Below are 27,723 nucleotides of genomic sequence, written 5' to 3' on the forward strand. Positions count from 1 at the left end.
TTCATTTTGCTGGATTGTGGAGCAAATAGGACCCCAAAGCAATTGCTAGGATTTTCTACGTTGCTTATGAACATTTCTTGTTAATCGTAAAATATTCAGATCCAAGATGGGAGGGTATGGAATGGTAATGAGAGAAACTGCAACTGGGAATAATCAATGTGCAGTTTTAGTCTCCGATCTCTGTCTCCAGCTCAGACTCTCTTACTTTAAGGTTGGATGCTTGTACAATATAAGGAGTCTTCAGGAAGCTGTATTTGACATTTTTGGTGCTATGACAATAACTTTATGGAAGACCTAGTCATGATGCTCCATGATGACTCCTGCTTTGTTTTGTCTATGGGAAGTAAGTGTGCTCTGACTTGATCTATTTAAACTTCAGTAAGAGATGTTTCCTGATTACAGTTCTTTCTGCTTTAACAGCTTAAATTGTGTGACAGAAATGGTTTGTAGCTTCTCCTGTCATTCTTTTGGGGGAAATATGGATAAATGGCAGCAAATAAGAAAATATTTACAACTATATGTATTGTCTGTAAACTTAGAATGAAAATAGAAATTTTACATTTGAAGTAAACTCTTAATTAGCAGATATCTGAAATGCTGTTTTTTTACTGCAGTATTCTTTTGTGCATTTTTACTGGTGCCCTAGTTTTATGAAGCTCAGGAATAGTCACATGAATATATTCTTGGATTTTCATCCAATATTGTTGCTAAGGAAACATCATCTTTAATACTCTATCCTTGTCTGCAGCTTGTCTGTATTAATCAATGCCTGTTAATGCTCAGCACAAACCAAGCAAAGATGAAAAAAGTAATATTAATTTCTTTTATAAAAAAATTAGCTTATTATGTTCTCCTTCAGGATTCCCTGCCACTACAGACCTCACACAAATTGGAAGGTCGGGCACCTGTCTCTGGACTCAACCCAAACAGGCACAGTGTGGAGAGTTTATTTTATACTTTTTATTGAAAGCCTGCCATTAAGATTTAATATCATTAATCTAACATAGATATAGTACAGTGCATAGATCTGGTCAAAATGGTGGGAATGTTTACATTCTGCTTTAAAAGGGAGAAAGAACCTTTTCTGTATGAAGTATAAAAGAGGAGCTTGAATACAGTGAATTGAGAAACATGCCCCTTTTCAGTGTATTGTTAAAATTGTTATACTGTATTTCAGCCTGCTTTGAATATTTATCTAGGAAAAGACCCACCAATCAGAGATATCAGTGGAAATCTCAGTTGTCTACAAGGTCCAGACATTTGGTTTTCCTTCAATAGTGACAGGCAGATTTTTCAAATTTTCTAATTCTGAACTCTAATGAGAAATAGCCAATTTAAAAATTAATTTGACTTAGTGGTTTGTTAGCCTAATTCCTGCTTTGTTTCATGGTCACATTTGCCTTTTGGACATATTCCTTCATATCTGCCTCTTTGGAGACACTAAGTTACGTCTAACATCTGCTCCTGAAAATCCTAGGTCAGGAAGACCAGAGGCAAGCGAGAAGGCCTGAAGAACTTGTCTTGTTAGGAAAATTTGTTTCCTTTTTAGGACAAACAGTGATACCTCATTCATCAGCTTAGTCATCCTAAAAAGGAAGAGGAAAGAAATCAGGCACAAGTTTACAGTCTAGCTGTGTGGGCTAGATGCAAACACAGTTTCAGCGTTGTCGCCTGGATCGGTCATCCCAGCTTTCTTTACCAGGGCAGTAAAAGGAGCATGAGTTCTCTCCTCCTGAGTGCAGAGCTTCTCATTCCGCTAAAGAAACTCTTCCTTCTCCCTAGGAGAAAAAGTGCTAGAAACTCCATGTGAGGGAGTCAATGTACTTAAGTTCACAGGGCCCATACCAACAGATTTGGGAACTGTCTTATGAACTGAGCCGCACTCCTGCTTTTCTACCTCTCCTCCGGGACTGACTGGGTGGATTGTAAGCAACTGCTTGAAATACTGTCCCAGTAGTTGTACACTATTAGCACCTCTGTAGAGGTGTCTTGGAGATCTTACTTGAGGTATCCGGAGACATCTTGCACTCATTGTGTGATCATGCCCATGAGTCAAGGTAGTCCCTGTATAGCAAATGTTTATGGTTATCCATTTCTGGGCACCAGTTTTAGTTTTGGTTTTACTTTGTGCCCTAAGAAGCTGTTTACAATGCATTGCTGGGGACTGTTTTTATAATGAAAGTTCCTGAGTATGTGAATTCTACCAATGCTTTTACTCCAGAGGTTATATTGAGGTACTATATTTTCCTATTAATTGCTATGCCTGTAAGGATTACTTAATCACTCAGAGCCTGATGAAAAAACTGAGAACGATCTCCATATTGGTTAAAATTGGAGTCTAATCCTTGAGTTTTGATCAAGACTCAAAACTTCAGACCCAGAATTCTGTAAGGTGCTCATGGGTGATGTAATAGCTAGGACTTGAGTGTTAGGGAAAAGCATCTGTCATTCATGGTTTGTATGAAAATCCTGTAAATAAGTGTGATAGTTCCTTGTTTTAGTGTTGTTAATAGAAACAGCAGTTCCTTGACTCTTCACATGCTTCCCTTTTCCATCTGTCCTGATAGCCAGTAAGATAAAATACAAGTAGTACCTTAACTTGTCCTTTACTCCTTGGTCTGGAAGAATTGGTGAGAAAATGTGTTTTCTGTTATTTCTTCAGCCACTGCCAACAGCTCTACTCTTTGATTTCCCTGAAATTTCTGCATATTTGCATTTTTATAAAACCTTCCTGTTTTAAAATATTGTATATTCATTTTGTTCTACTTTCAATGATTGCCTAGAAAGGTTATTAGCAATTTACTATGGAGATTGAAGTTATAGGGAATGACGTTGATAATTCTACAGTGCTGAGATTGAAATACAGGTTTCGGATCTTAATTTGTGCTGCATTATCTTGTACTAAGGCAGAATTTGAGCTCAGTCGTTGAAGTCCGTATTTTATATCATGGTATAGAAGGATCTAATGCTAGGATATTTCTGTTAGTTATTATTTGCCATTTATTAATAAGAAAGAAAGGAAACATTCTCTGTATTCATCTAATATGCTTCAAGTGGAATTAGTTGGAATACTTGGACAATGTTTCCCTGGCCCTTGGTAGTGCCTTTACTGTTGTCCCTTCCACCAGTGACGCATTGTGTTTGTCGCTTGTGGTCTTTAGTTAGAAACATGTGAAGCTAATTTTCAGTTGCTGTGAGGTCTTTTGAGGAGTGTGGGGTGGAGGTGTTTTTGCACATGTGTGTGTGTCTGGAGTGGTACTTTTTAAAGTTGCAGTGTGGGGTGGTTTTCACTTGCCTAAAGCTGCACGGCGCACTGATAGCAGAGCTGAGGATGAGTTTGAAGAGGTGGTGAACCAGTCATAAGACTGTAAGACTGCTGTGTGTTTACTTTTTTCCTTCTTATTCTTTTCACTTCCTTTCTCTTCTGGAATTTCTTTATGGTTCATATGGTTTTATCTCTCCTTCTCTGTGGTGTCATTGTGAAAATTAGATCATTTTGAACGCAGCATTTTCTCCCTCTCCAGATGCTTTTGCTTTCTCCCCACACGTACACCATCTGCCTGTGTGTTCTTTGGGAGACGTGCAGGTGTTGGTCAGGATTAGGTGGCAGAACTGAAGTGAAATGTGATAGGTTTTGCCTGCTAGCTCCTTTTTTTTTTTATTATGAAGTTGCTCTGTTAAACAAAGAAGGAAGGGAGGAAGCAGAGAAATGGCTCTGGAATTGAAGAGAAACAGAGTGAGGAAGTGTTGGTTGTTTGACCTCGGTACTGAGGATGCTGTGGAGTAGCAAAGAAGAATGCCCTTAGAAAAGTTGAAAGGTCCAGAAGCTTCTTACCTGTTGTAGAAATGTTGAAGTTAAAGGTTCCTCTCAAGAGTTGTGCATGTGGAATTTGTCAAGCAATATGAACCAACTGAAATGTTGTATTACAATAAAAAAAAATATAAAAATTGTTGTGTAATCTAGTATGATGAAATATTAAGCATGTTCTAACACAATTTTCTCTTGCTCTTTTTGTATATAGAAAATGTATACATGTTTTGAGTTAGATCTTTTTTTCTGGTCATTTATCCTGGCTATTGTTTCTGTGCTTACGGAGTCCCCTTGTTTCCACCCTTTGAACTTTATCACCCGTGTTCAGGTGTAAGATCATCTTACCATTGCAAATTGCTCCATCCTACTCCTTTCCAAGTGATGTTGAGAAGATAAATACATTTAGTATATGTTATTAGTGGTTCTGTTAATCAGTCTCTCAAGATCATTACTGTATTATTAGTTAAGGGAGATTTTTTTTTTTTTTACCAACTCAAATAGCCAACTTTTGATATTTTATCTTCCTAACTTCCGTGTGGTATTTCTCATATAATTTTTGGACTGCTGTACCTAGCCTGTCTAGAATGTCGTCAAGTACCTTGTTGGAGTTTCTATTAGAATATATTATTTCTTACTTTTCCGTGTTATGAAATATGAAGCTTCAGATCTGATGTCCATCCTTGCACGGTGCTTGCGTAAACAGATCAAAAATTATCTTACTGACTAGCACAGTTTCTAGTTTGGTTCGAGATCTGACAAAATAGTTGTGCCAATCCTCTGTGTGCTTTGAAAGACTCCAGAATCCGAAGTATAAGCAAGTTCTCTGTAAAGTTAGAAATGTAAAAAAGTTAAAAACTATTCAAAATCAGCTATCCCCAGTTGTTATATATTAAAATTAAGACATTTAAGATAATTTTATCTCACTTCAGTTTAGTTGTCTGGTATCTAGTCATAACATATAGTCTGAGCTGGTTGTACTTTGGCTTGCTCTGTGATCAGTGGAGAGGCATCTTCAGAAGGCTATTCAATCCTCTCATAAAAAAAAATGTCGATTAGTATGTAGAATGAAGTACTACTAGAAATGTATCTCTCTTTTCATTGACGATAGATGTTTAGATAACTGAACGCTAACCTTTGTTGTCCATCCTTTATGTTTTCAAATGTTAAGAAACAGAAAAACAGATATTTATTTAGTGTCTGAAAATCTGACCTAGTTTATTAAACTTTGGTATTTTGGAACAGAGAATTAAGGACCACTTTGCAATTAGTCTAACTGGAGAAGGCTTGAAGGTTCAAATTCAAGAAAGGTGATGTATTAAGGGATTTTTACAGCTATTGTGAAATCTGTCATACAAAATGACTTGTTAATATCTACTATCGATGGGAAAATAATGGAAAATATTTCATAGAGAAAACTATTAATGCAACCAGCTAGGCAAATACAAAAGTTTCATGCAAAAGTGTTGTGTATCTTTTTCTTTGGCAGCCTTGCTTTGCATCCTGAGCGTGTGTTGGTGGCAACAGGTCAAGTTGGAAAAGAACCATATATCTGTGTTTGGGACTCGTACACTGTGCAGACTGTATCTGTTCTGAAAGACGTTCACACACATGGCATAGCTTGCTTGGCTTTTGATTTGGATGGTCAGGTATGTAATTCATACTTATTTGCAAACTAAATAAAGATAAATAAATTATCTCTCAAAAATCTTGTTACCTGACTTTTTCTTTTTTTTGAAAGAATTGTATTGATTCAGTTTTTGTCTTCTTATTCTCAAGTTGAGGAAAAAAAGTTGGCGTTAGTGGTGACTGACAAATATTCACATTTGTCCAGAAAAGTGTAACTTAAAAGACTTTTATTTTGAATGAAGGTAAAGAAGTGATAGGGAGATTCTTGTGGTCTGTGGGCTACAGTTCAGGCTTGCACAAAGTGGTTGAAGACAGTGGACCTCCCCTGTGCAGGGGCATGTCTTGTGCACAGAGCGATGGCAGTCCTGTTGTGTTACTCATCTTGCGCTCCGGGTATCTTCAGGCAGTATTCCCTTCTCTGACATACATGTTGTAAATTGTTTCTCATAGCTACTGCTTATAAGGGAGATCATTTTTACCAGACAGTTGCTTCTGTGAGTAAAGAGACTTTTTTGACTGATGTATTAGAAATGGAAAATACACATTATAGCAGCTGAAGAGATACTAGCCATGAAAGTCCTTTCTGCAGTCATGCTCTCCTGGTCTTAGGCAGCACTTCTCCTCCCACTTAGCCTTGTAATGGGATATTCAGGTTTAGCTGTGTTCTTCGTTCCTTTTGTTTGCAAAAAAAGTTCATTGTCTGTTACTTACTACTGCTTTCTTGAGTGTGGATGTATTGTAGAGACCAGTTACTGTCTTTATTAAGACAGTGTCAAATGGTGCTCTACTGAACACAAAGGAAAGCCTAGCTGTAACTTTCTTCTGGTAAAACATGCTGTAATTGTTGTAGGAAGGTTTGGAGTTTGTTGGAATGATCTACAGATTTTATCATTTTGATTTCTCATTGTTTAGGGAGTCAACCTCTAGAGTCACCTTCTTTGTAGAACAACATTTCTACTCAACAGTGATATTTTTCTCTTTTGTTGTTCTTGACCATGTAAACTCAAGTCACTTCTTCACTTGAACAACCTTAGTAATTTAAGATCAAAATGTAGCTGAATGGGGCTGAAGTCCCTGAACGGTTTTAGAATGCTGTTATACATTCCCTGTGTTTATTGATGAGATTTGAGTGTACATCTGTGATTTATACCAGGAGTACCCAGTACTGACTCTTATGTTTAAAGCCACAAATGGTCAGAATTTAAGATGTCCGCTTTTCTCAGTGTTTTGTTGCTTTTCTTAGAACTTCGTGGTCTCAAAGGAGAGCTGTCTCTCCACAGTTGTCTCTGTATGGAAGTACAGTAAAACACAAATCTAGTTCAGAAAGATTTGCAAAATGTGTTTGTTTACATCTTGCCTATCCTTCTAAGTCCAAATTTGTCAGAGTCCCTGACCAGGTTCTTTTAGAGTGTTTAATGTTTGATGTTAAAGATAGTTACTTGATATATTTGGTGTTGTATGGGATTTTGATTTAGTGGAGTGATACAGCAAGATACTGAAATCACAACACAAGCAATTGCCGCATACAGATGAATCACAAGAAAAAATGTGGTTCTTATTATTGGTTTTTATATGATCACTGTCATGATGCTGGGTGTCTCCAGTCACTGGGAAGGAATATGTGGGTTGCAGTGAGGTCAAGCCCATTGCCCTCTTCAAAAGTTTATTAGTTGTTCAGTTTTTATATTTTGTGTTGGGTTGTGCCACATAACATGCTCTCCTTCTCACACCTCAGCTGGTCTGGCTAGCTCAAGAAGACATTATTTATTCTTTATTTATTATCCCTTGTTAATTGTCTTGGGGAACTTAATGATTCACTGGTCCAGCTGTGTTACCTAAGACCAAGGTTACCCTCCAGTCTCACTGGTGTTGAGAGAAGTTCACGCGGCTTTATGATACATTCTTCCCCAAGCTTGCTGGTTTTTCCTGCTCCTCTCTGAGCTCTACTCCACTGTGAGGGTGTGCTGGTTGGTAACAAGATTTTCTAGTTCTTAGGAGAACCAAAACATCATTTTATCTCCCTTTTTGAGAAGTCAGTGTATCAGCTCATGTCTGGAAAGGCATCACTCAAGTTTTTTTGTGATGGATATTGCAGTAATTGTAGAACTCGTTTGCATTTACACCTCTAATTCTACAGTAAGGCTGGAATTAAACTACTGGCAACTGTAGCTAAAATTGAAGCTTATGTTCCTTCTAATGTTTTCAAAGATGGAGTAGAAAGATTGGACTTCACAGTATCTGAAAAATTGAAGTTGGCATTAATAAATAGTGAACATGGATAGCAATTGTATTTAACTTCTTGTTCTCGTAGTCTTGGAGCTTTTCAGACAGTCAAGAAATTATGTTACTGGGAATAGGTTTCTGTCTGGGAAAAAAACCACTGACGTTTGAGAGTTGCTTTTACTTTTAGTTACTCACTTTGATAATCTACGTAGATATTGAAACTAATTTTGTCCTTAATGTGTATATGTATTAACTGCTGAGGAGTGAAAGGAAAACAGGACTAAAAAAATTAGGACTAAAGATATCCAGAGCTTTAATTTATGGAGATTAAGATGGCACAATTGATTTGTAAACTGAACAAAAGACTTAATTTTATTTCAAAATAAAACTCAAAATCACTGTGAGCATCTTTCTGTCTGATCTTAAATACTGTTAGTCTTTCCAGTGAGAATTTCTGTGGGGAAAAATAACATTTTGACTGGTTAACAGCTAGAGTAGAAGTAAACAGTTGGTTAATATGGTCAATGACTTATGTCAAGAAATCTGTGCAAAATATCTTCGTGGTTCAAGGTGAGACAGGCTGTAGAGCAGAGGAAGATCTTGAACTTCTGTTTTTCTTTATTTTCTTGGAACAATCTTTTTTCCTTCCTGGATTTACAGTTTAACTGGCTTCAGACTCTTTCTGAGTATTGAAGACTTCATGAATTTTTTACTTTTGGGATCTTGTTGGATTCTGGTTTGAGAAAGGATTCAGGAAGGAATAGTTACTCGTACATGTTTTGAAGAATCAGGCAAAAGACTCTTAAAGCTTTTAACTGTTTTAATCTTTTGTTTGTTTCCAAGAAGATTGAAGAAAATATATTTGTGTTTCCTGAACTTGCAGAATAAATACTTAAATTCTGTAAGTTACATGTAGTTAAAGATAGACACATCTAGTTTCAGTGAAATTATTCCTTTTTGCAAATGTCTCCTGACTGCTGCTTGTCACATATGTTATATGTAATTATATATAATAAATATTATAAATCAGAAATAAATCTTATGAAGTCATAACTGAAGAGATGCTTTGTCATTAGATGTTGTATCTTAAATGTCCTTTTGTATCAAAATGTAGCTATTTCTTCTAGCTCAAACATGTTACGAATTTATTATCATTCATAAGGATGACTCTAGCTTTCATTAATATATTGTTACGTTTAATTTGGATATTTTTAGCGTTTGGTCTCAGTTGGTTTGGATTCAAAAAACACCGTTTGTGTATGGGATTGGAGAAAAGGAAAATTGTTATCAGTGGCTCCTGGTCATACAGACAGAGTAAGTATAACTGAAGAATTTAAGTGTCAGTGTAATGTTCATTTGTTAACCCATGTCTCTGTATACATCCTAGAGTTATGTCTAAACAAAAAGCATTTTATGTTTTAGAAATTGAGATTGCTTAGATGTGCATTAAGATATTTGGAGATATCTAGGATGTGTACTTTTATTTCTAAATTAAATGCATAACTCACCCTTTAGTTGGGTATGGTTTGTTGAGACTGTAAGCGTGACAGCAGAAGCGCGGCGTTAATGCACTTCCTAGACCTTAATCCCCATATGGGAAATTAAAATGCAAATAATCACTTAAACTTTTCAGTCTGTGAATGAACCTAATGTTGTTTTATCATGTGTTGTAATTACTCTAAAACAAAAATACCCAAACAGAGCTAATATGACCCATACATTGCAATTTCAGTGTTGAATGAGGGAATAAAAAGAACATTCCAATAGTTCCATTTCAACCATTTCAGACTGTCTGTTAATTTGCTAAAAGGTTTTACTGTTTTAACTATCCTATGCTAGAAAGGCCATCTTTACTGACATCCTTGGGGTTTTTTTATGCAGATATTTGATATTTCTTGGGATTTGTACCAGCCAAACAAGCTTGTCAGCTGTGGTGTAAAACACATCAAGGTAATGAAATAAATGTTGATTCATAAAAATATTTAAACTGCAGTAGTTTATATTCTATAAAATATTATAAAATAGGATATAAAAGGAATATATAATTATAATAAGAAAAATGTTCTGTAAGAATAATATTACTTCTTAGGAACTGCAATCATGGATCACACCTGACCACTCTAGACATTTTGCAGGTTATGTGTAGTTGAAAATAGACCATCTCTGCTCAGAAGAGTACATGCCCTGACAGATGGAATGCAGAAGGAGTTAGACTATTGTCAGTAGCATCGTGTGTAATGATTGCAATATAATTTAAAATTTAGGTTGTCTAAAGCATGCTGTCTGAAATCTCAAGTAGTGTAAGAGAGAATGCACATGTTTAAGGTGAGTTCAGGTACTCAAGTTGTTGAGCAATTAATGAATAGTCCTGCAGATGTGAAATGAGTTGGAAAAACATGTCTTACGGTTTGAGAAAGTATGGGGATACAGGGGAACGAGAAAAGAAAATACTTTTCTTTTAATTATTTTCTTTGCCCTGCTGCTATTCCAGACTTTGTAATTTTGAGCACTCTGTGCTTGTTGCAGGATTTATAATTTGGACAGTTCCTTTCTCTTTCAAGTTTTGTTTGATCCGTGTACCAGCTGCTGTACAGAAACAGCTTCTTTTTCGGGTTTAACTCTGTCAGCAGAATTATCCATGCCTGTCTGCCATCGTTCCTGAAGTCTCTGCCTTCTCCCGTGCACTGTCTTCTGTGTTACCACAGAACAGCAGTAGATGGCAGCCTGAAAGTTCAGTATTGCTCTCATACGTAGGTTCCTGTGGGGAGAAAAAAGTGTTCCTTTTTGTATAATGAGCTTTCAGATTAATAGGTATTAATGGTTTACTAGAAAAAGTGGTCATTGTGTTGACTAGATTGCATACATCTTTGATTTAGCGTAGTGTTTAGCATGTCGTTTACACATTTCCAAGAGCTTGATTAATAATGATTTTTTTTCTACTTCAAGATCTAAAAGGACAATTATGCCAATAGTAAGCCAATATTTACCAGTGGTGATTTAGTCTATTTAAGGTGGCCTTACGATGTCAAAACATACATATTTAGATAAATGAAAGTTTATTTGAGCCTACTTTGAAGGCTCTACAAAGCCTTTCTAAATAACAATAGCTTTTTAAAAATAATTGGTGTTTCTCTGAGAAAACATGAAAATCTGAATTCCAGAGATTTACAGGCAACTGGATCAGGCAAGACATTTTTGTTGAAGCATATTTTTCTTAAACCATCTCTTCTTCTTGTTCTTTCAGATATCAGTAATTATGTTTGTACAACTATTGTATTTTTTCCTCCCATGATATTTTTATGTAAATTATAATACTGCTTAATCTAGTTACATAGATAATTCCAAGTGAACTTTTTTTGTGGAATTACTTTTCTTATGGATGTTACCTACTTCCATATTGGAGCTAAGTGTTTGATTTATGCAGTGATTGTGCAGTTACTTCCTAAGCAACAAAATAATCTGTGACCTGTGTACTTTAGTTAAAGAAATACATGATACAGGGATTTGTCTAATCAGTGTATGGTTATTTCTTCATTACAGTATTGCTAGTACAAAAATCTGTTCGTTGTAACTGCTTACATTATCAGTTAATAGTAATTGGAGCCTCTGCTCAGAATTTTGAGTATGTTATTGGTAACTGAGAGATTTACTGTGAAATACAGTTTCGTAAACATGTATATAGGGAACATGCTGAGACAATATAAGAGAAACCTGTCAGCAGTTATTAAATAAGTTATTTCACATTTTGCACTGGATTACTTCAGCAGCTTGCTGACTTTCCAGTGCATATTTACATGTTAGAGGGTTTGAAGGGAATATGCAAGTGCTGCTCATCTGCAAAGATTTCAGAAACCGGAGTGTAGCTGGAGTTGGCAAGTGTTGTGTTCTGACAAGAGACTTTGCGTGTCTTTGTATGTGTTGGATCACTTAGAAGGAAATTCACTGTCATATGATTGCTGTAATCGTAGAATCATAGATATCATAGAATGGCCTAAGCTGGAAGGGACCTTAGAGATCATTTTAATCCAGCCTCCCTGCCGCCAGGGACGCCACCTGTTGACTAGATTAGGCAATGCATGGTAATGGTTTATTAAAAAATTTTCAAAAATGTCTGCCTTAGATGAGTGCTGTGCATGAACAGTGGTTCTGATAGGTCATCAGTCTATGATAACAACAGCTGGTTTCAAACAGAGCAAAAATGCAACCGTATCAGAAATTTACGTGCTTAGATTGCATCTTTAAATACCTAAAGTAACGTAAAGTGCAGATGCAGCATTTGCAAAGTGTAAGTCTTACATCAAAGATCAGATAATTTTATTATGAAATGCTTTTCAAAAAAGACTGTCTCCTGGTTTGAGGACAACTGTCTCTGAGACTGTAATTCAGAAGAATTTCAGTTTGATTTAAGACTGATTCCCTGAAGCTCCTTCCCAGCTAGTCTGCTATGCTGATTGTATGTAAAGATAGTTGGTTAATAACATAAAAAGTTGTTAATCAACTGGAGAACTAAAGCAGAGAAGAGGATACAAATGATGATGCCTTTTGGAGGAACGGTACTTCTCTTTCAGATGTACATATTACATTATGGGATATTAGCAAAATATATATCTTTCTAAATCACTTTATGTTGCAGTTCTGGAGCTTGTGTGGCAATTCATTGACACCAAAACGTGGTGTTTTTGGCAAAACTGGTGATCTCCAAACTATACTATGCCTAGCCTGTGCAAGGGATGAAGTGACATATTCTGGTGCACTGAATGGAGATATATATGTATGGAAAGGAATCAACCTTGTACGGACTATACAGGGAGCACATGCTGTAAGTATATATCTTTAATATAGGATGTTAAATACATTTCTGGAGAGCTGGAAAGGACAAGGTCACCTGGTCTGTCTTCATGAACAGTTTCAAGAGACTCAGTATGTCTAGTCTGAATATTTTTTTTTTCTCTCTTTCTGTTGCTTAAGATTGCTTTTATAGTGGAAAGTGAATGCTAGATTGAGAAATACATTTAGGTGCCTATTTATATACTGTCTCCCATTATCATTGATGGGGGATTTAGTAACTAATAGAGCGTGGAATGCATTTAAGTTTACCTGTGTGTAGATGTGCATTACTCTGTTGAATTACTCATGTGTGGTGATATATAGTGACATTTTATATACTGGAGTTGACTATATAGCTGTCTCCTGCAAAGCATATGGATCTGCCTTATCTGACTTTCTTTTGTGGATGTTTGATTAATCCAAAACCATCTCAGAAGGCCTGGAGTCCTCTATTTAGGCAACAGGTGTTGAAACAAAGAAACAAGTCCTCACAGCGCCTGTGGAGTCTCCATCTGCATCTGTCCATTTGGAGATACTTGCAAGGTGGCTGGACACAGGGGTTTGAACTAAAAGCTCTCCAGAGTTTGCCCCCAACATGAGCTATTCTGTCATTCCATGAATTGTGTCCTACTGGCTGGTTGCCTGATAACTGTAGAGTCCACTGATTCTATGAAAAGTAGCATGAGCCCAAACACCCAGCTAATCTGTAGGCAGGTATTCAGTCATTTTAACTTGACTCAATCACTCTTCCTTGTCCTGTGTTGCTACCTTTTACTGTATTCACTGAGCTTTTTAAAACAGTGTACAGCTTTTGAAAAGGGAAGACATATCAGTAAAAGTTTGGTAATTTTTTTCAGAAGTGCTTGGTAAAGTTTTCTTTTAATCAAAATGTTTAATGTGACTATGAATTGATTACATTTTTGTTATGTAAGTTTTCATTAAGTTTTCCATATTCTTTCAAAGGATATGGTTTTGTGATTAAGATAGGCGGCAAAAAAACCCTTAGTGGTTTGCAATCTAATTTGTGCTTGCCAGACTATGAGTCCTCATTTTCTCTCATGGTAGTAAGTCACATATGGTAATATAAGGTGAGATTCAACTTCGAACTTGTCCAAGTGTCACTTTAAAAACAGAGCAAATCAATTTAGTTTTTTTTAACTTACAAGGCATGAAACTGCTAAGGTAGCTTTATGAAGCTATATTACTGGTTGAAGGTTGATTTTTTTGTTTCAGAAAGCATTGTACTTTCTATATTTGAAGTTCTGTTATTAGCAATTCAATATAGTGTGAAAACACACGCATCTGAGTTCCTGTATTGCAGATTCAAAATTTGTAGTAGAAATCAAGAACTGCTAATTATTCTTTATAAGAATGTATTTGATTCAACTGGGAGTACTGGACTAGATAGGATGATGTAACTGAAGTATTAGACTGAAATATTAAAATCACTCTTTGTGATTCAGGTAGAATGGAAGGGACAAAATGATGAATGATGTGTGTGTGTATGAGAGGTTGCAGACAGTCTGTAGAAAGGAGACTCTTTGTTTACCGATGGTTTAGAAATGTACATTTAGGACAGTTGCAGCCTGATGAATTAACTAATAATTAAAAAGCAATTGTACTGCTTATTCAGACAACTGTATAATGGAAATGTATCTTATTATGAACAAGTTATGTAGAAGATAAAGATAAGTGTGGGAAACATATCCTTGTCTACTATATTTTGCATTTGAGATTTCATATACGTGTAAGTGTATATGTATTAAAAAAAATATACATACTCACATACTCTTCTGTATGCATCCATAGAAATATTAAATGTATTCAAAAAGGCACAAATTATAAACCAAGGAGTATGAGGGGATATCTCAGCCTTGAAATATTCCGTGATTCTTACTTGATGTCTTCATATGTGGTTTTAAATGTCTTCATATGAGGTTTTAGTGCTCATATTTAGTGTTCAATAGTGTTCTGTACTTTCCTAAGGTGGCATGGATGTTTACTTTTTGTTATTGAAGTTAATGAAATGGAATTTTTAAGCTGCTGATACTGCATATGCAAACCTGGATTTCCAGAGGAAGGAGTGCGCTTGTCTCCTGTCCAAAACTGATTGGGAAAATACTCTCCCATCCTGTTTGGTGCTGCAGGAGACACCTGTTCTGCATATTCGTTTATTTCTTGGAGTATTTAGAATTGCAGCAGTTTATTTCTCAGAATAATGCAGTGCTTTTCAGCTGTTTCACTGTGAGATGACCCATATGATAAATGTAGGACGATGAGAGCTTGTTGCTCCATTATCTTATGTGCTTTGTCAGTTCTGTGTTGAACACAAGATCAAATTTGAAGTGCTCTGCTCCTTATCTTCAGTAGCATCAGTGGATGGAGCTCAGGTGACCTTGGAGTAGGTCTCATATAGCCTTCTATTTTTGTCTCTGTCCTTTAGGCTCAACAGAATTGTGCTTTGCAGTACTGAAAATTAAGTAGGGGCACTAGTCCATAGCTTTAGAATTCATTTTCACAAGAGATTAGAGTCACTACAAATCTCACCAATTTCAGGGCAGAAAACAACCCAATAAAATCTGTTCTGAAGGCTTACTTTCCAACAAAACTAAACCTTGTTTTTCAATAAAATATTACCTTAAAGGATAATATTGTCAGACTGTTTTAAGCAGAAAATATAGCAGCTTGGAATAAGAGTGCCTCTTCAGCCATACTAAACACTTTACCATCCTACTTTAGTTATTTTGTACTTAATTTTATAATCGCATCTTTCTTATCTATTCTTTTAAAAGAAAATACAAGTGTAACTGATAACATTTGTGATGTGCGTGTGTTGTTAAAAGCATAGTGTGCACATAGCAAGGAGTTGATAGAAATTTCTGTTAAGTATGCTAGCGCTGAAATTGTCGTCCTTGTGTGTCTGTTTATCATCGTGCATCATTACTCTTCAACAGGCTTGAATTAAAGTGAAAATTTATTCAAGGAAAACATGTCTCATTATTTGCATAAAGTACCACATATTCTTTTCTTGCAACACAAACAGTAGATAGCTGAGATGCAGAAGACAATTTCTAAAGCAAGTTAGTGATGTGGGGATATAGTTGATCCAGCTGGCAGTTGTCTTCATTACTATAGAAAATGGATTCTTTTCAAAGGTCATCTGTCTTTGTTCCAGTTCCCCTAGCTGAAAAGACATTTTTTCTTCTAAGAGTAATCCAATGTGAAAAATAAACCATGCTGTCTCATTATAAGCAACTGTGAAAACAGCAACTTTAACACTAGCAAGCAAAGTAAAAATTCACAGCTAAACCAGATTATCTGTCTCGTGTCACAACAATACGAAGAACTGTAGACAGAGCAAAGAAGAGTTTCCGGCAAATTCTTACTGGCCCTTCAGTAGAAACCAAAAGTTGAAAGTAAGTAAGTTGGGATGACTGGGGAATTAGTTGGAAGAGAGCGGGGGAGTTCTTAATGTAGAAGTAGGAATGAAAAGTAGGAAAAGATGGAAATGAGCAGTGGTTAAGAGTAAAGGCACAAAGTTTAAGTGCAGGGAATGCTCAATAGCAGTGGGAAACTCAAAAATAGTTTTGCTCATCAGTCCTAAGTAATATTACTAATAATGAAAGTTTTAAGAGGGAGAAAGAGAATGGAGCAACATGAAAGCATGTGTAAGTTAACTGGCACGGGTAGTGCTTCAGGAAGTTTGTTGTAGGTAATGCATCTGAGTCTGAAAAGTTAATATATGCCTTGACTAAAAAAAAAAATTAAAAAATAAAAATCTTTTATTAGATGTCTAATTTTTGTACCCGTGCAAAGAACAGACTATAGTTCCTTCTGTTTATTTATTCATCTTACATGTTCTAAATTCAAGGCAGCCCGTGACTGTTAAGATATGTACAAGGTGTTGCTCATGCATTAAAATCATATACTTATTTAAAAACACTGTATGTTTTAAAGATTCTTGTGTGCTATGCCTTTGCCTTGCATAGTAAATGTACATAAGATGCTTTCTCAGCAGCTGAATAATTTATTTTGAGATAGTCTTTCAGAGGTACGCATTAAAGTTGTGTGGATTGATGTCAGAAACTGAGGTTAAATAACAGGCTTGAGGTTAAATAACAGGCACTCTGTTAAAACTATTGCACGCCTATGTCAGTTGGCTGAATACTAATTAAATATAGATGGAAACAATATAATGAACTTAAATGAATGGTTTTAACCTGGTGTCATGTACCAAGACATTAACTTCTGCAGTAACACCTGAAGAAAAGTACAAAGATGAGTGTCTACAGAGCCATTGTACTGTCTGCTCTTTTATATGGGTCTGAATCATGGGTCATCTACCGCCACCACCTGGGACTCCTCGAACACTTCCATCAGTGCTGCCTCCGTACGATCCTAAACATCCACTGGAGTGACTACGTGACTGATGTTGCTGTCCTTGAACAGGCAGGGGTCACCAGTATTGAGGCCGTGCTGCTGAGGACGCAGCTGCGCTGGGCAGGGCACGTCTCCAGGATGGAGGATCACCACCTTCCTAAGGTTGTGCTCTATGGTGAACTCGCCACCGGCTGCCGCAACAGAGGAGCCCCAAAGAGGAGACACAAGGACTCTCTGAAACAATACCTCAGGTTTCGCCATATTGACTGCCATCAGTGGCCCACTCTGGCCTCCAACCGGGAGACGTGGAGACACGCCATCCATAACGCTGCTGCCTCCTTTGAGAACGCACGTAGAGTTAGTCTTGAGGAGAAAAGACAACGCAGAAAGAACCATGCCTCGCCAATACTGCCTAAGGAGACTTTCCGCTGTGCCTTTTGCAACCGGACTTGCCTATCCCGCATCAGCCTTTTTAGCCATCAGCGCGCTTGTAGCAAGTGTGGGCAGAGCCCTTCTCATATCTTCGTTCACGAAGCCTAGCCATGATGATGATTTTTCTCCTACTGCTTAGGCTAGTCATGAGTTTGAAAGATAACTGTCCACTTATTTTAGCCAATCAGAGGCGTATAGGCGGCTTTTCTAAATTTTTGTAGTAATACGTCCATTTTTGAACTGTTATATGTGTGATCTGTTAGATAGGAGGATTAAATTTCACATTAGTGGCTCTCCACTGTAAACTTGCTGACACCAAGTTTAAATGTTTGGAATAAATTTCCTTGCTATGCAGTATGTTTTGGGACAGACAATATCTTTGAGTAAGTGCCCAACATATGTGTGGCTTTCCATGTTAGCGTCTATGACCTGAATTGTATCTAGGAGTGGAAAGAAGGCACTGGAGTTCTTACTGAACTGGTATAATGTCTCTGTTCTCCATATTGCTCAGCAGTAGTCAGTTGCTTCTGAAGTTTCCAAATGATCTTTCAAGCTTGATCCTAATTATAGCTAACTGCAGTCATGTGTTTTAGGAATTGCATAGTCAATTAGTGTGGTGGATTTTATATAAACGACTGCCTTTAGGTAAATTCACACTTGATTTTTGTCCATTGGAGGCAAGATAGGTCCAGTAGCAGTAAAAAACCTGAGACTTCCTCATTATTGGAAGCTTCTTGGATACAAACAGTGGCAAAAATATTCATGCCGTAGAGACTGTCTTTGTCAAATTCTTCTTGAGCTTTCAGATACAATTTCTGGTAGATCTGGGCATTTATTTCTGTTTACTGTCATTCAACTGTTTTTTCGAATTTGAGGGAACAAAGATGCCATAGCAGCTGGTTATGTTGGAAAAATGGGAAGTATTCTGCATTCTGAGAAGGCTGATCAGTTTGAGATATTATTTCCAGAATTTCCCATTCACTGGGAGCTGTAGTGAAAAATTTTTAATAGAAGAATGCAGCCCTTGTGTCGATCTTTAACTTCTAAGATGGAAGACTTAGGTCTACGAATTTTATTTTGATTCAGGAGCTCAATCGATCTTTGTTGCTCACATTATTCAGTTGTTTCAAATGAAGTCAATGCAGTTGTTTGCCTCTCGTTGCTGCTAGAAGGCTGTTGATTGTCAAGAGTCAAATTATGTTAATGACAATTTCAGGCTGAACATTTAAGAGAAGCATGAAGACTCCGAAGTTGATTTATATTAACATTCTTGACAGTTTCTAAAAGGAAGGATTTAGTAGAAGAATTACTACTGGCCAAGCTACCGGGATAAAGAGTTGATCTTTTCCCCGTTAAGAGAGAGCCCAACAATTAAATGAAGAGTAGCTAAGCTCAACTTCTTCCATTAGGTATTTACAGTCCCCATTAATAAGGCACCTTTTTTCTAGTTTTCATCTAATTCTTCTATTCCAGTGGCACATAGACTGAAACAAGAATGTCCTATTGCATTTCAAGAGACTGAGCAAGCAGAACATCTGCCAAATCTCCTTGACAACCAGTATGTCCTTTTCAAGATAAGGATATTCTGTGAAATGGAAAACAGATTAATCCTGAATCCACTTGATCTTATCTTCAGAACATTCAGCCAGCTTCCCACATCACCAAATGTCTGATTCTTTTTTTAATACTGACTAATTAAATCATGGATTTCAGAAGGAGTTAATTAGAGAAAAGAAAATAATTCTATTATCAAGGTGGCATTCCAAAAAGAGCTTTAAAAGATTTATATATGCCAGAACTTGGGCAGAATTCAGTGTATGGTACAAAATGAGCCAAAATTCCTCTAGTCTTTTATTTGCTCAGTGATGTTAAAAGGTTAATATAGTAAACCAGACAGACACACAGATAAACAAATACAGTTTGGGTTGTATTTTCAAAAATCTCTAGGCTCCTAAAGAAACAGAAAGAGGATTTTCGGGATGTTAAAGATAATGGGAGTTAGCCTTCTAATCGGCTTATGACATAAAAATTCCACTACATTTCTGTTTAGGCACGTACTACTCCTGAAAATATGGCTTGTCTTGAAAACCTCTATCCTGAGGATGGACACGGCACATCAAAAATTTTTTTTCTGTCACCCTAGTCTTTCAGTTTTGATTGTCATTTGACATTGTAGTAATAATATGCTTTTTTTTTGGTGAGAGCTGCGAGATATCTTTTTTCTCAACTCAAAAAATGTTGTCATTGTTACCTCATGCTAGAGGAGCAACACAGTCCATATTTTTTATGTTTAGGCTGTTACGATATTTTCCTTAGTTATTATTTAATAAGAAAAAACAGCTTGGTAGGAGAGAATAGTCCTGAGTGCTTGGGAATTTGCACAAGTCACAAAGGGAACAGTTTTATTTTCCTCCAGAAAACTATTTTGCCTTTGCAAATTGCTTTCACTTTTGGTGTTAATGTGTTTCATTACTGTAAAATCCAAACCCTTGACCTAAGAAGCTGTTGGAACCTCACATTTACATCTTTATGATAGTGAAATTTCAGAACAGCATTATAGAAGTTATGTGTATGTTATTGGCTGATCTATCTTCTTTTGAACAGGAGTTAGAGACAGATTCTTTCATCGTTATTAATGCACTCTTGTTTTCTTTTGTCATAGCTGAGTAATAAATTTTTAAATAAATATAGAACTTTTTTTTAACTTCTCCATAGGCTTATTAGCCAAAGTTGGCCTTTCCATAGCTTTGCTTACTGAAATGTGTAAGCTACTTCTGAAAATAGGACCAATGAGTTGTGTAGGTGTCTCAGAAAAAAAGTGTGTATCCTCTTTAGATAATACATCGTGTTTACATCAAATATAATGACTATTTGGATACAGCGTTTTTATTTAAATAATAAATTTATCATCTTTGCCTCTTTGTTATCCAGAAGAAAATATGTGTCAAGTCAGTTAAAGAAAATGCATTCAGTTTTGTTTGCCCATTTTAAAAATAAGGTATTTTTCTGTATTTTTAAATGGTGTAAATTGATCGTTGGTTTCTTATATTTTACCTCTAAAATTAAATTTTAAGTAAATCTTATTTGTCTTAAAATGTAAAAAAAATCGCAGTTTTCTTTTTGCCTGGCTGACAGAAGCTGAGTAATAGCAGCAAAGTCTCTGAACCAAGCTTAATGGAGATGAGTGGAAAACTTCCTACTGACACTTGTGAGAATTTTACCAGGCCCTAAGGCAAGAGAATATAAAACTAAACTCTTTCTAGGGATAAGAAGCAGCAGCACTAATATCATCATCAGGATGAAAGCAGTATTGCAGCATTTCTCTTACCTTAGTATTTGTCACTGAATATGAATTCTGCTCATTTTGTTTCCATTTCTGACTCTTTCATATTTAAAGCTTGTATTAGTTTCAGATGTTTTTATTCTATTTTCAACAGCATTAACAGTTAGGAGGACAGCAAAACAATCAATACTAGCATGGACAGGAGTTCCACTTTTGATATTGGTATCTCTAATCTGTGTATATTGTTAACAATAACTTTCTTCTCTCTTTAGGCAGGAATTTTCAGCATGAATGCATGTGAAGAGGGATTTGCCACTGGAGGCAGGGATGGCTGTGTTCGCTTGTGGGACTTAAATTTTAAACCAATTACTGTGATTGATCTCAGGGAAACAGACCAGGGATATAAAGGTAAAAAGAAGTTTGTTATATCAGTGAGGTGGGGAATTTACCAGTGTTTTGAATGAGAAAAGATTAAACAGAGAGGTTGTTTAACTTACGTTACTGTGAATTGTGTGTATGAAAAGAAAATTGATCATGCCCACCATGTAGTCCTTCAAAATTACTCTAAGGTATACTATAAAACTCGACACAGAGATTTATTTATTTTTTCTTTTAAACGAGTGAATTCCATGTTTTCTATAGCACAGCAGTTTTTAACAAAATAAAATAATGCTTTAAGAGAACTTAAAAGACAGTGAAACCTATAATATAAAACAGTGGAGTACAGAAATTGCATTTGCTAGTTACCCAAATTTTGATTTAAACTATTTATAAGTAATCTACAGTTTTGCAGTACTTAGAACGCTGCTTATATATATATTTTTCTATGACTTCAGCTACAGCTTATGTTGTGCTAAAATTTTACATCTAGCGATCTCTAGCATGTTTTGTTGATGTTCTGGATACTGTTGCTGTAGTGATTCAGGAAAAGAATACAAATATATACGGAAGCACTAATGTCACTTACAATATTGCTTTTGTTGGCATTTGATTTTCTTTGCCCCCAGTCACTTCATTATTTTCTAGTAGCTTGCCAAGAATTTGACAACGTGGTAGAATGTCTGATGGCAATCAAATATGCAGAGTCAATAAATAACTGATTACAAGTTAATTTTTTTATTCTGTAATTGACTTGGCATTCACACCAAGATTGTGAAATACTACAACACGATCAAATACATTCGACTTTAAATGCCCTGTGATACCGTGACTCTGTTTTAAGTTTAAAATTTACTCAGCTGCTCTTTCTCAGCTCTGCTGCATGTAGTTGAAACTGCGTTTCATTCCCTATCTCATTCTTTCAAACTTGTTCTCTGCTCCAGATTGTCTCCTGTACTTTTTATGGAACAGTCTCTTGCCATGACTCTTGGTTCTTCTGGAACCCCATCCTCATCTTTTTGACTTGTCGAATGCCCATGACAAAACTAGTAGCCTTTTAAAAATCCTATCCTTGGTAAAGTCAGTGTGTTGAATCTTTTTCCTTCAGTCTTTTTTTCTTGTTGGATTCTTTTGAGGATTGCTTTTATGACCTGTCTTTCTACTAATTTTCTTAACTGCATTTTCTGCAGCTGCTATACCCCACCTCATGGTAATTTTTTCCAGGAACATGACCTCAAGTTCTGGATCCCCGTGAATGGTTTCCAGAGCAATTAGTTGGCTCTAGTTATGTCTCCCAAGTAGTCAAATTGGTTTTCAAAATACATATAAGAAGTTCCAGATTACTAAAACAGATGTCTTAATCATCCTTCATCAAAGATTCTGGTTGATTGTTTCTTTATTTTTTAACCACTGTAAGCAATATAGCCGTATAATGCATAGATTATAGGGTTGAATGGTAAGGTGATTGTATTCACCAGTGCAACCCAATAGGAACAAATCTGTAAAGCAAAACATCTGGTGCAGAAAGTTCGAGTAGCGCGGTACATATGCATTTTGAGGGGTGTTTGAGGTGCGTTAGCTCTGGTCTGGTTCAGCGAACTGAACATTGCGGTGCAGTTGGAGTGCACTCCTGGAGCACATCTTTCAGTTCTGTTTCACACGAAGGGAGTCTTATTTGTGCATTTGAAGGCTATCTTGTGATGCAAGGCATGTAAGTAGACATGGTGGGGCCTTTGCTTTGAGAGCTAGCTTTGTCAGAATTATGGCGCCAGTGTAGATCACCAGACTGGCCTGCTAACCCACCCGTTCACTACTGCAATTTTTTCCACTGTAAATTTAGCACCATAAGGTGGTTCTTTTCTCTCTACGTAGTTAAAAGTATTTTTAGAAGCACATCAACTCATACCGTTACAATGTTCTTTTCTCTCATCTTATACAATTTTTCTCACATATTAATCTAGAGTAGTTTTTCAAAGATCATCCTTGAGCTACTCTCCCCAGAAGTTGGTGTTAAGGCAAAGTGAATTAAGTTAGGCATTGATACTCTCTAGTTATATGCATCTGAAATTGAGATGCACTATCAGAATGTAAAGGTGCATGTTTTAAAAGGTGCATTTTCTTAAAATTGAGCATCTAAGATGGAGTTCTCAGCATACAACTGTCCTAACTTCCGTTTTATTATTCTCAACCTTATCTACGAAGAAGTGCAGCATGTGAGTGCTCATCTCCACTGTAAGCCTGGAAGCTAAATCAGCTGTTAGAAAAGCATGTTAAATTCCGTCATAAACCCATTTGATCTCTTTGCATCTTTGCACATTGTTTCAGTCCGATTTATTTTCTGTTCAGTGGAAAAAATAATTCCAGATACTATTAAGATGTTTCAAAGAATACCTTTAGGGGGAGCATCTCAGAAACAAGCTGGGCAGAATTGGGCTCTTTGACTGTTTTACATGTAATTCATGTTGTATGTATATATACATATATTATGGGAGGATGAAGAACCACCTACTGTAGAAGAAAATCAGGTTCAAGACCACTTAAGGAACGTGAAAGTGCATGAGTCCATGGGGTGTGATGACATGCATCCACAGGACCTGAGAGAACTGGTGGATGAGGTGGCTAAGCCACTATCCAGCACATTTGAGAATTTGTGACAGTCTGGTGGAGTTCCAACTGACTGGAAAAGGGGAAACAAAAGGTCCATTTTTAAAAACGAGAAAAAAAGAAGGCGCAGGGTATACAGGCCAGTCAGTCTCACCTCTGTGCCTGGCAAGGATCATGGAGCAGATCCTCCTGGAATCTGTGCTGGGGCACATGGACAATTAGGAGGTGATTGGTGGCAGCTGACATGGCTTCACTAAAGGCAAATCATGCCTGACCAACCTAGTGGCCTTCTGTGATGCGGTTAGAGCATTAGGGTAAGGCAAGAGCGACTAATGTAATCTACCTGGACTTGTGCAAAGCTTTTGACACTTTCCTGCACAACATCCTTGTCTCTAAATTGGAGAGATATGGATTTGACAGATAGACCAGTTGGTTGATAAGGAATTGGCTGAGTGGTCACACTCAGAGAGTTGTGGTCAACAGCTCAGTGTCCAAGTGGAGACCAGTGAAGATGGTATTCCTCAGGGATCCAGTTTGGGACTGGCACTGTTTAACATCTTTGTCAGGTACACAGACAGTGGGGTTCAGTGCGCCCTCAGCAGGTTTGCCCATGACACCGAGCTGTGTGGTGTGGTTCACACACTGGAGGGAAGGGATTGCCATCCAGAGCGACCCTGACGGGCTGGAGAGGTGGAGCCGTGTGAACCTCATGAAGTTCAACAAGGCCAAGTGCAACATCATGCACATCGGTAAGGGTAATCCCAAGCACACATACAGGCTGGGTGATGAGTGGATTGAGAGCAGCCCTGCAGAGAAGGACGTAAGGGTGTTGGTAAATGAAAAATTGAGTAGGAGTCAGCAGTGTGCATTCGCAGCCCAGAAAGCTGATCTCATCTTGGGCTGCATAAAAAGGATGGCCAGCAGGCCAAGAGAGGTGATTCTGCCCCTCTGCTCTGGTGAGACTATCTGGAGGACTGTGTCCAGCTCTGGGGCCTCCAATGTAAGAAGGACATGGAGCTGCTGGAGTGAGTCCAGAGGAGACCACAAAGACGATCAGGAGGCTGGAGCATCCGCCCTGTGAGGACAGGCTGGCAGAGTTGGGACTGTTCAGCCTGGAGAAGAGAAGGCTTCAGGGAGACCTTGTAGCGGCCTTTCAGTACTTAAAGGGGCCTACAGGAAAGATGGGGAAGACTGTTTATCAGGGAGTATACTGATAGGACAGCAGGTAACGGTATCAAACTGAAAGGTGTATGGAAGAAATCCTTTACTGTGAGTGTGGTGAGACACTGGAAGAGGTTGCCCAGAGAAGCTGTGGAAGTCTCCTCCCTGGAAGTGTTCAGGCCAGGCTGGATGGGGCTTTGAGCAACCTGGGCTAGTGGGAGGGGGGCCTGCCCCTGGGCTAGTGGGAGGTGGCCCTGCCCATGGCAGGGGGTTGGATGTGAATGATCTTTAAGATCGCCTCCAACCCAAACCATTCCATGATTCTATGAATCTATGTTCCACTGATGCTTCTCTGACTTATGTACTGTAGCTAATACTAAGGTCTTTGGTTGGTTCAGACTGTAGTTTATATTGTCTACTGCCTTTGTTGAACTTTAAAGACATTAAGTGTGTAATTTTAGCTCTAAATGTCAATATTGTCTTTCTCTGTTAGAAACCTTGTAATACAAGAATTAGCAACATATCCTTTATTAAGATGACCCTCACATGTTATTTTAGATTTTTTTTGTAGTACTAAACTTGAAAAGTTAATGTTCCAGGAGCAGTATGTGTTATATGGAATAGATAAAAGGAGTAAAGGGAAGTAAGAGAAGGTATATGGGTACTTCTTGATATTTCCATGCTTTAATGTTGCATCACATCATTGTTTTTCTTTCACAGATTCTCAGGATATATCTCTCAGTAACAATCTCTTCTACAGGTCTGTCTGTAAGAAGTGTTTGCTGGAGAGGAGACCATATCCTCGTCGGGACACAAGACAGTGAAATTTTTGAAATTGTGGTGCATGAGCGTAATAAGCCTTTCCTGATAATGCAGGGGCACTGTGAAGGAGAGCTGTGGGCTTTGGCTGTCCATCCTACAAAACCCCTAGCAATGACTGGAAGTGATGATCGATCAGTCAGGTTAAATCTTATTTGTTTATTTACCTGAGTACAGTTTTAACAAACATCTCCTTTTGTAGATAACCTAATGTATACATTTAAAAGGTATTAAAATGTAGCATTGAAGTGAAAATGAAATGTACAAAATTTGAACAAATTAATTAAGCCTAACATTTAGCTCTCATACACAAGTAGCTTGTGCTTCCTTTTCAGGAGTTCTGTTAGGCATTCACACATGGTACAATGAAAAAAATTGTAATGAAAACTTAGAATTTTTACTCTTACCGTATTTATGTTTTCATATGCTGCAAGTTAACATAGCTTGGGAATTTCATCAAACTTGATGCATGCATAGTAAATAGAATGTATATTCTGAGGAAACCCTGTAAACTCCATTCTACAAGTTAATCTTTCTTTTTTGGTCAGAAACACCTTTTCTCTTCTTCCTTAAAAATTAAACTTGGTGGCATTTTTGTTAAATATTTTAAGTTTAATGTGTTTGGCTAAAATGATTAGCAAAATATAGTGGAATTTTCACGGTGGTCTGAAAGTCCATGTTGTCATATGTTGTCAATCTTTTTATATTTAGAAAGTCAAACAAAATTAATCTGCCCCTTCCTTCGTTTTCTCATTAGATGTTTTCTTTATACTTTAAATATAAGAATATTCTTTGCTGTATGCAAAATTCACACTTCTGTCCTTAATTTTCCCTGTGGAAAATTATTTTAAAGTAGGACACCACCACGTCCAGCATACTGCAGAAGTTGCAAGCTTCATGCTAACTGTGACACAACAACAAACGACTCCTTACATTCGCAATTATTACGTTTTTTAGAATTTGGAGTTTAATAGACCACGCTCTGATTGCCCGGTGCAATATGGAGGAACCCATTCGCTGTGCCGCGGTCAGTACTGATGGAATCCATCTCGCTCTCGGAATGAAGGATGGCTCTTTCACTGTGCTTCGAGTCAGGTATGTTACAAAAATTAAAAATAGCTACTTTGTTAACTCTTTCAAGCATGATATCTAATTGCTTTTGTAAATTGTGTGTATATTGACACTGGAATGACCATACATGAGGAGTTCACTAACATTTCTGTTTTAAATTACTGATCTTGAGGGTGCTTATGTTTTTTTAAATGTGTATGTGCTACATGTGTTCATGTTGTTCCATAACAACATATTTGAAAAAGTATATTGATCTATTTGCAAAGTATGGCAGTCTTCTGGGAACTGTTTTACATTAGGTTTTAGCTTTATTAATTACTCCTGAATTATTAAGAAATAAATTTTTAGTACTTCCTAAATTGTTTCCGTGTGTGGGAATGCTGCTGTCAGCACATCACACATACAAACACGGTGCTGCTTTGCTGCTGTGATCCCAGAGTTTTAAAGGGAAAATAAGGCCTCTGTGTCTCATCAGTAAAGTTTTCTTCCCTGAGTGAATAAAGAACTGGTAATTTACCAGATGATTTTTTGTGTGTGTGTGTGGACCCAGCTTGAACAGTTCCTTTTATTCACTGTCCCTCAGTCCAGTGCAGCACCTTCTTGTGTTACTGTTCCCTTCTCTTTTTTTTGGCCCTGAAGCCCTACCTAACTCTGAAAATAGCAGTGTTGTGTTTGCACCTATTACAGTAAAATTCACTTCAACATTTCACAGTTTCATCCATTTTTTAAAACTGGGAACTTAAGAGTACGATAAGGCTCCTCTATACTTATGACATGCTCTCTTTTGTACTACAGAGATATGACTGAGGTTGTTCATATCAAAGACAGGAAAGAAGCAATTCATGAACTGAAATATTCACCAGATGGGAACTTCCTAGCTGTTGGTTCCAATGACAGCTCTGTGGATATATATGGTGTCGTTCAGCGATACAAGAAAGTTGGGGAATGTATCGGATCTTTAAGTTTCATCACCCATATGGATTGGTCTTCGGACAGTAAATACTTACAGACCAATGATGGCAATGGGAAGAGACTTTTTTACAGAATGCCAAGTAAGATTCTGGGTTCCCTTTATGATATTTGTTACTTATTACAGAAAGCATGTGTA

The 27,723-nt window shown here is 37.1% G+C and overlaps 1 protein-coding gene across 1 annotated transcript in view; it reads left to right on the forward strand.

Moving 5' to 3' along the window:
* Positions 1–5,297: 5,297 nt before the first annotated feature.
* EML5 (echinoderm microtubule associated protein like 5) overlaps positions 5,298–27,723 on the forward strand; it is a gene marked incomplete at its 5' end in the record, with an annotated part of 85,727 nt that continues 63,301 nt past the window's right edge. Inside the window, 8 exons of the mRNA XM_009873325.1 lie at positions 5,298–5,457; positions 8,876–8,974; positions 9,542–9,610; positions 12,294–12,479; positions 20,855–20,990; positions 25,486–25,687; positions 26,502–26,639; positions 27,411–27,667. Coding sequence (XP_009871627.1) covers positions 5,298–5,457; positions 8,876–8,974; positions 9,542–9,610; positions 12,294–12,479; positions 20,855–20,990; positions 25,486–25,687; positions 26,502–26,639; positions 27,411–27,667 — 1,247 coding nt within the window. The remainder of the gene's footprint in view (positions 5,458–8,875; positions 8,975–9,541; positions 9,611–12,293; positions 12,480–20,854; positions 20,991–25,485; positions 25,688–26,501; positions 26,640–27,410; positions 27,668–27,723) is intronic.

The sequence above is a fragment of the Apaloderma vittatum genome, unplaced genomic scaffold (genome assembly GCF_000703405.1).
Source record: "Apaloderma vittatum isolate BGI_N311 unplaced genomic scaffold, ASM70340v1 scaffold4087, whole genome shotgun sequence".
NCBI classification, from domain to species: domain Eukaryota; kingdom Metazoa; phylum Chordata; class Aves; order Trogoniformes; family Trogonidae; genus Apaloderma; species Apaloderma vittatum.